Source organism: Pleuronectes platessa, chromosome 19, assembly GCF_947347685.1.
Source record: "Pleuronectes platessa chromosome 19, fPlePla1.1, whole genome shotgun sequence".
In the NCBI taxonomy this organism is placed as follows: Eukaryota; Metazoa; Chordata; class Actinopteri; order Pleuronectiformes; family Pleuronectidae; genus Pleuronectes; species Pleuronectes platessa.
This window is the reverse complement of record NC_070644.1, coordinates 15,757,197-15,773,412: the sequence shown is the minus strand read 5'-3', so window position 1 is coordinate 15,773,412 and position 16,216 is coordinate 15,757,197. Positions and strand designations below refer to the sequence as shown.

The window sequence follows — 16,216 nt, the reverse complement described above, 5'->3', positions numbered from 1 at the left end:
CTACGTCTGGGGAAGAAGTGAGATTACGTCGTATCATCATCTGGTTCGGGGGAGAGAAAAAACTCGATTTATGGGGCCATTGATTTAAAAAAAAGGAAGGCTCCTCTTTTTCTCTCTCCTCCTGATTCAAGAGTTTTAGATCAAATCCCTGTTAGCGGACACAATGATCTAGGGTTTTCTCCCCCCCCCCCCCACACACACACACACACTCAAGTACAATGAGACTCAGGCAGAAACAAGATCATCTGATAATCTCTGTCTGCGACGCCGATGTTTGATTTATGACTCGGCGACACGATGGCGATGAACGCAGGTGCTGCAGTCAGAGCACACGCTGCTGTAATTCTGTTTTGCCTCTTGCATAATAAAAGTTTCTGCCTCCGACTTGTTCTCAAGGTTTGTGTGCAGATCTGATGAAAGCCGCACGGTTTTATATGAAACACATAAAATAATGAGGCCTGAGTTTTTATTGTTATTCTCCACCTCTCCTGTTTTGGACAATTCTCACAGATTCTCTCTGCATCCATTCATTCATCCCTTTACTCTACACTTCATTCTAACACTGGCAACTCAATTAGATGAAACAGAGAGTGTGAAATATATGCAATTTTAAATAAAGTACAACTTTTGGACCATGATGGGAGCCATTGATGAAGACCACAGGACACAGCTGCTGATGAAATCACTGAAGTTTAGGAACATTTCACTTCACATCTCTCGTTTCCCAGTGTCACACTAAAACCAAAACCAATGCACAAACTGGGAAATCTCCAGTTACCCTGAGTCCAGTAAACGCAGTCGACTCTTTCAATACACATCTTTGTTTTCAACATGAACCCATGTTCTGCTTGTTGTTCTGTAGGTGGAGCTGTAATCATCAGAGGAAACTCCGAAGGTCAGAAAATTAACTTTAAGTCAGTGATAATCAACTGGACCTCCTTTAAGAACACTATTCATTATTTTCCTCGCAATCAGCACGACATCGACGTGTCCTCCCAGAATTCCTTGTCCTCATTTCAGCCAGTTAAAGCACATATCGTCCTAATTACTACCCAGACGTTGTGGGACTGAACTGAGGAGAAGACGGTGCTCCCATAGGCTTCTGGCAATATTGGGTGCTTGACTTCTTGAGATTGAAAAGACACACATGCGGCCTCCAGGCGGCACGTATCTCCAGAGAGCTCGGGCCTGTGCGCCGCCTGCTTCTCCTGCAATTTGTAGTCCCGGAGCTTGATCTGGGTAATTCAGCAGTGATGGCTGTGTGCTCGCTATCCTGCAGCGCCGAAACACTTAGAATGGACCAGGCGTCAAATCTGCAGATTCCTCGTCTGACGGCCCGAGTTCGACAGGTCTCCCCGCTTGTCATCAGCTGTTATCCAGCCTCCGTCCAAAGGGAGGAGCCGACAGGCGGCTGGAGTGAATTGTTTCGTGTCTCGGGGTAGTTGATATTCCTCGTGAGCATGTGGAGCCCTTGTTTATAGTTTATTTTCCTGCCACAAAATCGGACTGAAAAGCAGGATGTGCACCGGTGATCTAACACAGCCACAGGTGGAAACATAAGCAGCAAACTCCCCCCCCCCCCCACTGTGCTTACTTTGCATTATGCTCTTCTCTCCCTCCTGTCTTGTTCTGCCGTGGATTGAGGAGAGGACAAAATAAAGGCGACTGCTGCAATTTCATCCCTATTGGGCCCGAGGCAAATTGGCCCTCTATCAAAGAGGTGCCCCCATCTATCAAGCCCAAGACGGGTATTGAAATTGCCCCACTAGCCACAAATCAGACCAATGGATCGGCCTTTATCTCACACAAGGCCGTCATCACTCTGTAGTGGCTGGAAGGGGAGGAACTGGGCCATTTAAGAGTCTCTCCTGCGTTTCTCCGCTGATGGATGCGGCCTGCTTGACCCCCCCGTGACCAGGAGCCGCTGGAAGAAGGCCCAACCTGCGCTTAACCCGGATCATTATCTGGCTGCATGCGTTTTTGATTCTCCTTCACTGTTTTTCTAATCCTGTCAGGCCTCTGCTCTCTGTTTTTTCCACCTCTGTTACCGTTCCAGCTTCAGTTTTTATAACCTCGGAGTCTCTCTCCGTCTGTCTTCGTCTCGTCGTCGTCCCCCCCCCCCCCCCCCCCCCCCGGTCCTCCCTTTGCTTCGCCACACAGTATCTCTCTCCGACATCCTTTCCTCTCACTGCCGCCCACATTCGTTTCTCTCCCCCCCCGCAGCCAATCAATGCAAATAGAGAGAGACCGTAATGAAGGACAAGACGAATGGATGCGGCGTTGTCAGCCGTGTCTCCCCAGTCTGAAAAACATTACCCTGCCTAGTTTGATGGATGGAAATCTGTATTCAATAATACCTCACTCCTGCCACATTCCCCACGAGCAGCTATCCATAATGGAAAGACATCTCGGCTGCCGACGTGGCCGCCGCTTTGAATAACACACGTTTTTTATTGTAAATACCAAAGTAAAAACCGATAGAAACTGATGAAATCGCTCCCGTCTTCCTCTCCTGATTCACCTTTGACATCGGCAAACATTCACCAACAGGTCAAAGGTTACGACCGGCCTCCCACTTGACAGGTTCTGATCAGAGAAGAGCGCTGGACAGAGTTACAGTGCGATGAGCCTGAACCACGATCCATCATCTTGCTCCTCCCCGGCTCCTCCCCGGCTCCTCCCCGGCTCCGCTCATCCTCTCTGATCAATTTCATGACTTATGGGTTTAACTAAAAGCCCATCCACGATCTAATCCCGTCCTTAATTGTGTTTTAACTGCTCTGCTTTTATTTGATTAGATTCAATCACAGCGCAATTAACCCACTCTGATTTTATTATTCATACTCAATCAGCGACAGGGAAATTATCTTTAACGCGCCGAGGCATTAACATAAACCTACTTGGTGACATCTGCCTGATTGGGAGGCGTCGGAGGAATTACACGAGACAGAGGTGAGATGTGTGCTCGGTATTTAAAAGGAGGATTTCGGCTTCGTAAATAACATATTTTTGTAGTTTCCAGCGGTAGAGGCTGGATTTAGTCTCACACATTGTCCATCATCATCATCACCAGACAGCAGGGTCGTCTGGGTTTGGATTTGGCCATTAACTGTTTCTCCGTCTCCAGAATAACATGATGATTGAACCCCCTCTGAAAACTGCATGGGCCTGTTTAAATTGAAATAAAATAAAAACCATAACTAGAGGCTCTCATTCTTTTTGTATTGGAAAGCGAAAGAACTCTGACTTATCCCTTTGGGCGCTGGAGAGGACATCAGTGTGTGACGTGCAGAGGAAAACGTGTCCATGATGCTCAGAGGAGCCGGAGAAATGGACAAATCTGAAAAACGAAATAAAATGGAGCGAAATATTTGGTTTTGTGTCACTAAATTATATTTTTTATTGTGTTTTTTCATTTATATCATAATTTCAGTACTTCATGACTTATTGACTGACATTATCTTTTGATTTAAGGTTGTACAGATTAAAAAAATATGAAGAGTTTGAAAGATATTCACATTAATAAATTACATCACAATAAGTTGTGGCAGATCATTTCTATCAGGTTCAAAGGGTTAGAGCCTTATCCGCTGAACTTAATGAGTATATTTGTAATTGCCGATAGAAACAATGATAAAAACTTTCAAATTAAAACCGAAACACTGGAACTTTAACGCCGAACTACTGGAAATTCAAGATACATGAAAAGTACTTTTTTGCAAAAGCCATTTTTACCAACACATGTGAAGTATGCTGCATAATCCCACGGCTTGCCCTTGGTGCAGGGGCGAGCGAATGGAGCACCATGCAATGCTAATCAAATTTAGGGAAAACCAATTCTGAATTCTCAAAGCCTTATCCCACCCCATCCCCTCGACTCGGTATGAGTGAGGTGTTATCAGTCCCTGGAGGGGGGCGGGGGGAACCTCGGCCTGCACTGTGTTAGGGTGTGTGTGTGTGTGTGTGGGGGGGGGGGGGGCACCCACACACACACAATGGACGCCTGCAGAAAGTAAAAACAGGTCAGGACTCCAGTGGTCTGATAAGGCAGAGGACTCATGAATTAAAGAGTGGTGCAGGAAATGTGACATTTTTCTTTTCCATTCAGTCTATCGGGACTTTACCGGCTTGCCAGTGAAATTACCTGGAGAGAAGCTGGTGCGATAATGGGAAGCCCGGGCGACGAGATTCACTCGAGTAATTTCTCTCTGCAGATTGGCATTGGAAATTCAAAACAGCGCTAGTGCCTGTTGGGAAATTCAAGAGACCGGGGGAGCCACATTATCATAATAGATCATTTGTATCTGCTTAAATACCAATTTTTCTATTGTGTAAGAGAAACCGTTCTCCCGCAAATCATTCGGTGTGAATATTGGATTTACAAGGCTCATTGCGCTTAATTAAAGGAGCCAGCGAGAGTCCGGGGTCACCCTTCAACAAAAGTTACACATGTTAACGTATATGACTGTTTCTCTGTAATGTTTTAAATCAGTTTATACTCTAAGCAAGGGCATCACAACCCCCCCACGCCTCCAAGCCACTGAGCGGAGCAGACAAACACATTCCATCCAGACCCTGTGGCGTTGTTGATTTTTGGGAGTAAATGCCGACCTTTGTTCTGTCTCTTCTTCTTCTTCTTCTGCGGAGGAGGAGAGGATGATTAATTCAGAAGTGGTAATGGCAGAGGAGGAGGGCAGGGATGCGATGGGCCTTCTTTCTATAATGATTGGTTTAAATGAGAGCCGTAATGGGCCGTGGTGCCAGAGCTGGTGATTTACTTTGTCTTGTCGTCAAGCTATCTCGGCCTGAAGGGGCTGAGCAGAGACTCGGTGTCGGATGGAGACGCTGCCTGCGCCCAATACACGTCAACAGCGAATCCTCGGGCCAACGTATCGATACAAACAACCATTCACACCTATGGTCAGTTCAGAGTCTCAAACTAACTTCTGAATGAACTTTAAGATGAACTTTTTGTATATATTACATTAATCATTTTCATTCCTGCAAAGCCAGAACAAAGCTAAGAGTCAAAGTTTGCAGGGCCAATGTTCTGAATACTTATCACAGAGGTAAAGACAGAGGAGGGGCCTTGTTCCATGCTAACCTTTAAATAACAGAGCGGGGGTGGTACTGAGGTGTGCACTGGCTAAATAAGGATTGGTTCTCACTGAGAATAAAGCCCGATGCTTTTTTTTACTGTGAGGCCTGCTCTGAGACAATCCTAAGAGAACTCCAGAGTCCAGTTTTCAAGCAGTTATTCTTCACTTTGAAAAAGGTTATAATAACCTCGACGGGGCCCTTCGGTGGGCAAACAGAGTGAAGGCGAGCTGGAGGAGGGCAGAGGTTGGTAAATTGCTTCTCTAATGGAGTCCTAATCTGTGGAGGCAATCTGCAGAGAGCTGCCCCCGGCTTTGCCAGTTGCTATGATGAGACAGAGGTGACAGCGTGGCAGTTATTATTAGTGGTATCATTGATCAGACAGCCGCAGCGGCAGAGCTGGAGAGGGATGATGGATTCAGTGGCTCCGGCCCAGCTCAGTCACGGAGGCTGTCAGGAGCGAGGCAGCGAGGGACTCCACAGATCCGTGAGGGAGAGAGAGAGACAGTCTGAGGAGGACGGGGGTCGTGGTTCTGAGCCGTTCCTCTGCACTCTCATGTAAATGAGACGGGGGGCCGCGGTGCACGGTTCAGATGGGGGCCGGGTGGATTCGCCAAAAATCATCCATCTCGGGGAATGACACGTTGGAGATGAAGGAGTTTCTGTTTTTCAACTTGGAACACGGACAACTCGTATTCAGAGGAAAAACATGGCCGATCAGCATCTCTCCAAACATTTGGCCGTTTTAATCCTTCGAACATGAGATGAGTGATTTCACAGTTTAAAGAGAAATCAGATTGAACTCTGAACAGAGCGAAAGAGGTTAATTTGATCATTTATGTGTTTGTCTACGATGCACTTGCTGCGTTTATCTCAAATTTTCTAACTTCCTTTTTAAATATTATCTCTGAGCGTTAACAGTAAGCTGATTTATCCGCTTAGTACTTTCCCATTATGTTGTCAGTCTAGTCCAGTGGTTCCCAAACTTTTTACAGTCTCGTACCACTTCAGACATTCAATCTCCAGCTACGTACCCCACCCCCCCCCCCCCCGACGCACGTATACAGCCTATAACACTTGAAACTTTGAAATTGTCAGGGATTTCAGGACTTATAATAATCGTAGATGACAAAATAATGTCATCTACGAAATTCTTAAGGATCAATTAATCAATTGTCGATTAATTATGCCCATCCCTAGTTTTGACTAACGGTCACTAACCTACCTGTAACTTTTTTTGGCAGTGTAATTATTTAATATTGCGCGATTATTTATAGCTCAGTTTGAAAATGTAATGGGCTTTTTCCCTTTGAAAACGCAGATAAAATGTTCTCCCCACGTACCCCCTGAACCACTTCGCGTACCCCTTGGGGAACATGTACCCCAGTTTGGGAACCGAGGATCTAGATTAACTAGATTTATCCCTGCCTTTCAATAGGGTTTTTAAAAGGACATTTTACTGATTTCCTAGGGAACAATCCTATTTAGGGGTAAGATTTCAAGCATAATCATTTGTTTGAAATGAGTCAAAAAGAAAATGTATTCAATGTTTACAAGAACTATGATCTGGTCCCATCTGTGCAATAAATGATTATATGTAAATTAAAGGCATTTACAGATGCAAGTGTCCATTTTCTAACAAATGTTGCTATTAACAGAAAGTGTTTTCTTCATTTGCAGTGAAGAAAACACTTATCTTCTCTCGGCCACCGTAACCATGTAATCCCACCCCGGAGCGGCAGGAGGCGGTGTGGAGCATCAGACAACACCGTGGTAGTCTCGCACTAAAACGGAAGCAAGAAGTCCCTCAAACGTGTATCCAACATGTCCGACCTCAGTGTTGTTACTTGCTGAGACGCTACGAGCCGAGATATCTTTACTTCACTGCCCGCACATTAAAGTTGTCCAGCGACGGTTGAAGGAGCGTTAAAGCTTCAAAATGCCTGAGAGGAAGAAGAAGCTGACGAAGAAGAGGAGACACCCGTTCAATAAAGACACGGAGGCGGACTCTGACTGTACATCGTGCCCACTGACTTCAAACAGCGCTGCAAACGTTTTGCCTGCCATGTTAGTGCCAGTGATTTCCCTCGAAGGACACATTTCCACGTGGTGGTTTGACCAAATTAAAACTGTTGTTGTAAAAACTCTTGAAAGCGACACATTTACCAATATGAAACAGGCATTATCGTTCCTTATTAGCATGAATGCTACTAGCCCCCCTATAACCCCCCCCCCCAGATAGATCTAAATTGATGTAGATAAATAGATGTACTTTATTTTTGTAACACACAGTTTCAGAAGCATCATCGGGGATTTTTCACTCAAACCGTTAAGTTTGAATTTAATGTTTATCTAAATTAAACTTGTACATTTAAAAAAATAGGCATTTTCTGAATTTTTTTGAACGTTATCACTCAGGCTTTGTTCCTTTGATGAATGTCACTGAAGGTCACCAAAGCAGCAGCCATATACCTTTGAAGTCTGTCCCTACATAAGCATCAGTTTTCAGTCAGTTTTCAGTCAGTTCTCTTCGGAATACTTGGCTCGTTGCTCCTGAACTCTGTTCTTGCTCCTGAACTCTGTTCTTGCTCCTGAACTCGGTTCTTGCTCCTGAACTCTGTTCTTGCTCCTGAACTCTGTTCTTGCTCCTGAACTCGGTTCTTGCTCCTGAACTCTGTTCTTGCTCCTGAACTCTGTTCTTGCTCCTGAACTCTGTTCTTGCTCCTGAACTCGTTTCTTGCTCCTGAACTCTGTTCTTGCTCCTGAACTCTTTTCTTGCTCCTGAACTCTGTTCTTGCTCCTGAACTCTGTTCTTGCTCCTGAACTCTGTTCTTGCTCCTGAACTCTGTTCTTGCTCCTGAACTCGTTTCTTGCTCCTGAACTCTGTTCTTGCTCCTGAACTCTGTTCTTGCTCCTGAACTCTGTTCTTGCTCCTGAACTCTGTTCTTGCTCCTGAACTCTGTTCTTGCTCCTGAACTCTGTTCTTGCTCCTGAACTCTGTTCTTGCTCCTGAACTGGTTTCTTTGGATTTGCCTTTAAGAGAACTACGATTGATTTGAATCAACATGATCCCAACACACGTGGGCTTTCTCGGCGCTGCCTCCTACGAGTCCGTCAGCTGCGTCACTGCAAACGTTCAAGCCTTCGTGACGGATCTGAGTCACGAGGACTTGGACGTTGAGGAGAACCTGCAGGAAATGGTTGAGCTCATTTTCAAGAGGGCCGTGAAGAAACCAGACTCTGCTGCAGTCTTCGCGGAGCTGTGTCGACACCTCTCAGAAGTAAGTGATGCATCTATGACTGGAAGCTACTTTATCCTGTTTCTTACTTAGTTGGACACCTTGTATTTGTATGCAGGTTGTAACCTTAATTTAACACACTGATCACTATGTATGTATGTGAGTTACATTAGTGTTAATATTCCTTTATGGTTTTCTCCTCTTCAGGTGGAGTTCCAGTCCTTGTCTGACTGGTCAGTCAGCGTCTCCTTCAGGTCGCTGCTGGTTAAACACTGCCAGGCAGAGTTCATGAAGAACTTGGACAAGGAGGGCATTCATCAAGAGAGTTGGTCCTGCCTGAAGCCAGTCCAGGACGTGAGGGTCACCGACCGGCTGAGGGAAGAGCAACAGAACACCAAACCTTCCGGTCGCTTCCTCAATATGCTGAGGTTTATTGGGGAGCTGTTCCTCTCCAAGGTGCTGGCAGAGAAATCCATGCACTGCTGCATCAGGAGGCTGTTGCAGAAAGGAGACGGGCCGTCTCTTGAGGGCCTCTGTCAGCTCCTCCAGATGATCCAGCAGGACCTGGAGGTGGTGACGGAAAAGGAATTGATGGACACCTACTATAACCAGCTGAACTATATGGCAGAGAAAGGGAAGAGGGCACCAAGGCTCTCCCTTTTGTTGAGGGAAACAGTGGATGCCAGGAAGACGGCATACTCAACCCCCCACTAAGTTTTTAATGAAAACTCATGTGGGAAATACAACTTATACACTTATACAACTTATACAGTGATATTTGTAAATGGACACTAACCCCCCACTGCAACCCCTGCTCCTATTCTGTATAATTTTCACTGGGTGACATCATGTCTGTACTCTGTTTGTGGTTTGTACTATGTTGTCGACTAATGAATAAAATGTTTTAAATTTAATTTGGGTGTTTTTATGTCTTGCATGCAGCTGCCCTCACATTTCAATTAAAACACATGTGGGAAATACAACTTATACATTTCCCTTTTTCCCAATAATCAATGAAAAGCACCATGGAGAGTTTCTGGGACAACATTTGACAAAAGTACTTATTCTGAACTGAACATCAAATCCAAATGAGAATTCAGTAAAAAAAACATAATTGATCTCATATTTTATCTCCTAACAGCTGGTTGTGTACCACTAGTTTCACTTCAAGCTGTGAGGATATTCAATATAAGCCTCTGGAAAGTGATATTTATGAATGGACAAAAAGCTTGGCTTTATTATATCATCAGCAAGAGCATGATATTATTTGACAAGGACAGACAAACTGCAGCTTTGTGTTGAATAACACTATTTTCAACCAATCCTTTAGATATTTCAGTGCATGTGTAATAAATACGGCATCCGAGGTCAGACTCCTAAAATTGGCTCAGTATCGTCTGCTGAAACTCAGAGACTCTGTCTGTGAGCTTATGTTTGTGCACTGGACTAAAAATGTGTTTCTTTTGGGAGACAAACTCGCAGCATATTTCAGGATTCCAGTAGCTTAAGTGGGACAGTTGTTGCATGGATGGGTGGGCCTGGCCTGCCAAAACGTCCTATGCACTCACTGCATGAAAAGTTGTGCAACAGGCAGTACTGCACCGATTGTCTTCCTTGGCCCCATGAGCTTCTTCGAGTTATGTAAATATATAGTCATCACAAACAAGGCATTAAAATTAAGGCATATTACAACAGTGCTTTAAGGATTTATTTCTCTCATTTGTACACGTATAAAGAATATATTCATCGCTTCATGAGTTCCCAGATAATAGGATAGACAGACAAATAACTGAGATTATTCCTGAAAAATGAGCAACTGAGAATTTGAAATTGTAGGACAGTCTGACACTGGGTCCGCACAATCCTGTCAGTGTCGGCTTTACTTAAGAGCATGCGATTCTGCTGTCTTCTTGCCATATCATGCACCAAAGAATGAGGCTGTGAATGAATAAATAAAAGAATAAATCATAAATATTAAGAAGTTGGGGAGACCAATTCAAATGAATGGAGGTTAAGCTACTCTAGACAAAGACACAGCTAATAAACACAAGTTATCATGATTTCCCCGGTGACTTTCTGATAATTAACAGACTTATTTATGATGTTTTATAAGGTTTTTCCCCCTTTCAGACTTACAAGCCCTCTGGTGCGGCAGAAGGTGTCTTCCCTTTGAAAGCACCCCCCCCCCCCCCCTCACACACACACACACACGCACACACACACACACACACACCTATGAGACCAAAGACACATGGAGAGGTATGTATTGGAAGATAAGTACTTATTCTTAAATGCCAGGGTTGACTTCAAAAAATGAATAATTCATTTAAAAAATCAACTTGATCTTGAGGTTTAAAGTTGAATTAATGTTACTAAAGCATGTTAGTCTGAACGCTGCGCTCCTTTGAATACGCACAATTTCATTTCCATGCTAAATGGACTGCACTCACTTTTGTTCAGAGGAAACCACTCAAACAGCTTCACACAATGACTCACAATCACCTCACACACACGTTCAGAGCGCTCCTTTATGCAGCGCTGCCTTATCACACATCATTCTTACCCAAGGATACTTTGAGCTGGGGGATCGAACCGCTGACCTTCTGCTTAGCGAACGACCCGCTCTACCTCAACGTCTAGTGGCGCGTTGTAAACATGATTGGCACGTGGAGCTCGCCAGGATTATTAGAACTGGCAGAGCATTAATTTATGTGTTGTGCGTCAGTAGAAAAAGCAAAGTGAATTTACCACACTGCTCTAAATGAGGCTGCACTTCCTGATGGAATGGTCACCAATCAAATACGGTCACAAACGTTTATGACCGATCTCCAGTCAAACCCATGACATGAAACAGAATGGAAACAACTCTTAATATCAACTGGTTTGTGGAAGAAAAATTCCAGATTCATGGAATTAAACAGCGGAGTCATCGATGTTTTAAAGATGTTTCTCGTGTTTGTGGAGCAGTTAAGGATCAGATGTTATTATTATTAATTATGAGACGGCCTTGATTTAATAATTTCCTGGTGAACTCATTCTTTGCAAATTAATATTAAACATCAGAAACACATGAAACTAGAAAAAACAAACTACCAAATGAGTCCGTCTGACTTTTGGGGAAAAGACGCATGTGGAACATCGAATATATTTGTAATGTGTTGAAATGATGCAGCCATAAAACATTTGTTTGAATATTTCATAAGAGCTGCAGCACACTGGTTGAGAGCTGGATATTGTGTTGTCGACAAAATAGACAATATTCAACCCTAACCCTATGAGACTTGGAGAAACAATTAACATGAGCTAACTACAAAAATGAACAAATTAATGAAGTCATAAAATGTCACAAATGGTTCAAACTCAACCCATTATTATAATTTCAATTTCAGAAAAAAAGGGTTTTATTGCGATTCCATTTTTTATGTCAGTAAGCAATCGTTTAATCAATCTAATCCATTTCCAAAGGGGGAACCTCCTGCTGGTCTGACTGGTTAGACCCCCCCCCCCCCCCCCCCTGCAGCCATCAATCAGAGAGCTGAGTCCGACCTTCTTTGCACACTGGACTACACCTGTGGCAGCTCGGTCTTTAAACAGGCTCTGCTTCTTTGAGGTGGAGATACACTGGTTTTGCCAAAACAGACACACACGGGAGATTGGACTCTTCACTTCCTCCTCTTGGTCCTTGCAACGTTCCCGCATCCCTGTGTCAACATGTCACGCAACTCAAAAGGTGTGATATACATGGAAAAAGAAAATACAGGTTAGAGGAAAGAAAAAGGAAAAAGCTAAGTTTTTTAAATAATCCCTCAACCTGCCAGGTGGCTTGAACACATCCGTGCCCTCAATTATCCATTTGAACCTGTGACTGTCTCCTGCCTGATCTCCCGAAGCCGCTCCCTGTCATTTCAAATTCACACTGCCGTTTCCAAGGCAGTCGGAATTGTTTTTCCTCCTCCGTGTAGCCCGGAGCTTTTTTCTCTTCACTTGACAGCCTCCTGTTAACATGAGCCGGTAAAATAAAGATTCTCTTCATTTTGACTTGACTTAGTTTGTTTTCTTTTCGGCTAAAGGCTTAGGCTGTGATCCAATTTCTGGGCCCAATTTACATCCGGTGTTTATCGAGTTTGCCCGGTAACCTTTTCGTGGGGTGCAGTGTATGACAGGACTTAATCACACAGGCACCCTGCTGAGTGGAGAGAGAGCAAGGCTCGCTGCAGACTCATCCCTGCTTTAAAACCCACATTGACGCCCTAATGATGGCTGGAGGGGAGATTCTCTCTCCGTCGTGACGCCCTTCTGCAGACGCTGCCCTCCTGCACCGCTATCTGCCAACTTTATGCACATTTGAATATTTTTTTTCAAAACTATCTGCCTTTACTTACTTTAACAAAAAGGCCAAACCTCCCTCAAGAACCGATGGTGAGCTGAAAGGTCTCTATTTCTCCGCTTTGGCTCTCAGCCACGTTTTTGTGCTTCACGTGTCAATATATAAAATCCTGGAAAATAACCCAATTTCATTTCTTTTTTACACTGTTCAATGAACCAAATTCAGCAACTGGAGCTCTTCTGCACCACAGCACGTCATCTCATATTATCATCAAGGAGGCAGAGTGCCCCCTGCTCCTCACAATAAACCAAACTAAACTGAATAAACCTTTTTCCTCCGTGGTAACCTCACAGGCGTCTATGAAACTCTAAATGTATGTATTAGATTAGATTAGATTAGATTCAACTTTATTGTCATTGCACAGTACAAGTACATATACAACGAAATGCGGTTTAGCATCTAACCAGAAGTGCAAAAAAATGGCAGTTAAAGTGCAGAGATGGAATATGTAAATAAATATGAATTACAGTTAGAAATATACATGGAATATAAATGGAAATATAAATGGAATATGAACAGTATTAAGAGGTAAGGGATGATATCAGAATGATGAATACACTAAGAGCAAGATAAATATATACAAATATGAATACACTATAGGTGGGATAATACAGTAGGAATATACTCTGCTTTGCATAAGCAGCACGTTATGCAATTCTGCAGGGAGTTGGGGATGGACCTAAAAACATTTTCCATCTTTTTTTCTTGCCTACATGAATTTGTTGACCTGACGTTGGTGGGATTCCTGAAGGAGAGGCGACCCTTTGTGCAGAAAATGGGTCAAAGCTGAGTTTGGGGCATTCAAAATCTGTAATTTTGATTTTTGTTTGTTAAATAAAAGACAGGTTTGCAAATGTAAAAGAGTGAAACATCCAATCAGTAATAGTGTGCCCACACTTTTTCTTCCAGTTGAAGTTTTTCTACTTTTTTGTTTTCAATTCTAGCTCTGGATGTTGCTGCTAATCACTCCTTTATCTCCTGTTTGTGTGGATATCCTTGAGCCAAACCTTGGACAAGAATATGCATGGAGCCATTTGGCCTGGGAACACATCACACACAAATCACTGCAATTCGAAAAATTCAAAAAACATCACGTCGCGGTGGCCCGAGTGTCTCCGAGCTGAAGTATGCAAACAGAAACATTTCCACATTGCGTTACAGAGCAGTAATGACACTTGTTTTTATTCCAAAGCCCATTTCAAGTCAGCCACCTAAGGGCAATGAACAAATCACAAATTAAAGGTCAGCAAATATGTGCGTGCTGCTGATAGCAATGCAAAAAATCCAATGGAAAAACACAGAAAACAGGACAAGGGCGTCTGTCAGAGATAGCAACATGCATTCTATAAATGCAGATTGAAGAAGTCAGGAGAGAGAGGCATATTTTAAAAGATTACTTTGTTATTTCTTAAAACAAAAACAAAAAAAAGATGTGCACTCACACAAGAAGCAGAGGAGATTAAATGCTCAAGACACTGTAAGCTCGGATGGGAGACTCTGCGTGGGGGGGTGGGGGGGTGGGGGGGATGAACAGACATCAGATGAGCAATGACAAAGTAAAAGCAGAGGAAGAAATATCAAGATTAAAAGTACGATGTAATTTGAAAAAGACAGAGTTTAATGGAAAACCACCACAACAATGGAGTTTTGGTCAGTAAAGAGTTAAAAATATTTTTGACATGAAGAGGGGGAATGCAGCCCACCTTGGCTGGTAAATTCGGTACCAGCCAAGGTACCAGCCATTCGGTACATCCACTGATGAGTTGGAAATTATCACAGATCACAGAAAATACCTGACACCTTTGCAGAGGAGGAACCCTTCGCTCGGCCTTCTCCTGTGGGATCGTCCTCATGCATCCACTGAACCTGATAAGACCCACAACAGAAGAATGAAAACATCCCAAAACTAAATGTGGTGGAGCAGAGTCAGCTTCGACAGTGCAGGTACTAATTATTCCCACCGCATGTCTCATAACAGAAACGCTGGATGAGAAGAGATGAGGTAAAACAACAGGTAAGAATTTATAATGTAGAGAAAGCCCTTCAGGACAAAGTCTGCTCAGGGAAGGTACACAACTTTAAATTAAATCTACAGTTCTGCAGAAGAGAATTAAAATGTTTATGAGTTTTAACGTCGTGGCCAACATGTTGTGAACGAGATGAAGGGTCCTCAGCCATGGCAGCCGCTCTGTGAGGCTGAACCGAGGCTCAGCGGTGCTTCCAGGTGACTGATCGCTGGCACGCCATCTTCATTCATCACGGAACCAAGCTAACGTTTGCTCATTAGTACAAACAAAGCACAGCCAAAGACTATTTTGTTTCTAAAACAAACTAAAATTGTGACCTGATGGTGAGAGTCAAGGGATCAGATAAGTTATTTATTCAATTCAAATAAACCTTACATTTCACGTTTACATAAAACCAAATCACAGGGTCAGTATCTTCTCAGTCTCGGAAAACAAACACAGGCAATGGTTCATACACAGGAGGGCTGCACGAGGAATCAATGCTGGAAAGCTTGAAGTACAGAGGCAGTGTGGCAGGGAGGTGATGTGTGTGAGCAGGTGTATGGTTTATGAACTGGGTGACGGATTGGCGATGGCAGAAGTGAAACTGGAATGAAGATCTAAATAAAACAGGAAGTGAGAGTTGAGTCCGGACGGGGCGTCACAAAGTTTCACTAAAACTTAAAAACTTTAATTCTGACCACACCATGAATGTCTGAACCAGATTTCATTGCAGTGCATTCACTGACTTTTTCATTCATATTTCACTCAAAACCACAAATGGCACTCGTCTCCCTGCGGCACTTGAGGAAAAGTCAGAGGATCACAGCAGTCAGTGGAAAAAATCAATACATACGCCTGTACAAGATTTCGTGCCAATCCATTAAGGAGATGTTGAGATGTCTCACAAAAAAAGAAAGAACTGTGACCTCCGTGTGCACTAGAGAGAAAAACCAGGGAATCACCAGAGTCAATTAGGATTCACCCTCTGGGGACCATGAGAGTAGTCGAGTTCAGTCAGGACCAACCAAGAGGAACGCCACCAGCTGGGCTGCACATGGCAGACTTTGTAAATTCTGAGGTTGCATGTGAACAAAACAAATATAAATCTCCATAAATCTTCAATAAATCTTTATCAGTCAGATTCTAACTTTAGTTTTAAGGACCCCTGAACTGTAAGTAAACCACTTATTACACAATATAATGGTATTTCTGAAACAGAAGAAAACTCAGAGACAGAGAGTTATTCTTAATTAAAGCTAGATACAAGAAAAACTATTTAATTAAATACATGTAATTAAATATTGCATCAGGAATCTAATATTGTCGTTTCGATTATAAAATTAAACAAGTGGCAAAAATCTATAAGTTAGTGTGCAAGCGGCAGTAATTGAAAGGAGGCAGTGAAAGAGGAGTATTACAGTAATTGCCCAGGATGCTGAATAAGCTGATCTGATTAAATCTCGCCCTCGTGTTTATGTCAGACT

At 43.4% G+C, this 16,216-nt stretch overlaps 2 protein-coding genes across 2 annotated transcripts in view; both read left to right on the top strand.

The window, feature by feature from the left end:
* The first annotated feature begins 7,959 nt into the window (after positions 1-7,959).
* LOC128425247 (eukaryotic translation initiation factor 4 gamma 1-like) lies at positions 7,960-9,050 on the top strand. The gene is made up of 2 exons (XM_053411779.1): positions 7,960-8,378; positions 8,544-9,050. Exons 1-2 carry the CDS (start codon positions 8,163-8,165, stop codon positions 9,048-9,050), a joined length of 723 nt encoding a protein of 240 aa, XP_053267754.1. The 5' UTR covers positions 7,960-8,162.
* Positions 9,051-10,587: 1,537 nt separating this feature from the next.
* The window catches only part of LOC128425246 (transmembrane protein 132C-like), a 123,966-nt gene continuing 118,337 nt past the window's right edge, over positions 10,588-16,216 (top strand). Inside the window, 1 exon segment of the mRNA XM_053411778.1 lies at positions 10,588-10,595. Coding sequence (XP_053267753.1) covers positions 10,588-10,595 — 8 coding nt within the window.

Excerpts from the sequence above, each read along its gene's own strand:
- LOC128425247 (XM_053411779.1), top strand. The coding sequence starts at position 8,163 with ATGATCCCAACACACGTGGGCTTTCTCGGCGCTGCCTCCTACGAGTCC. Across the intron at positions 8,379-8,543 it reads TGTGTCGACACCTCTCAGAA|GTGGAGTTCCAGTCCTTGTC; the intron begins GTAAGTGATGCA and ends TCTCCTCTTCAG.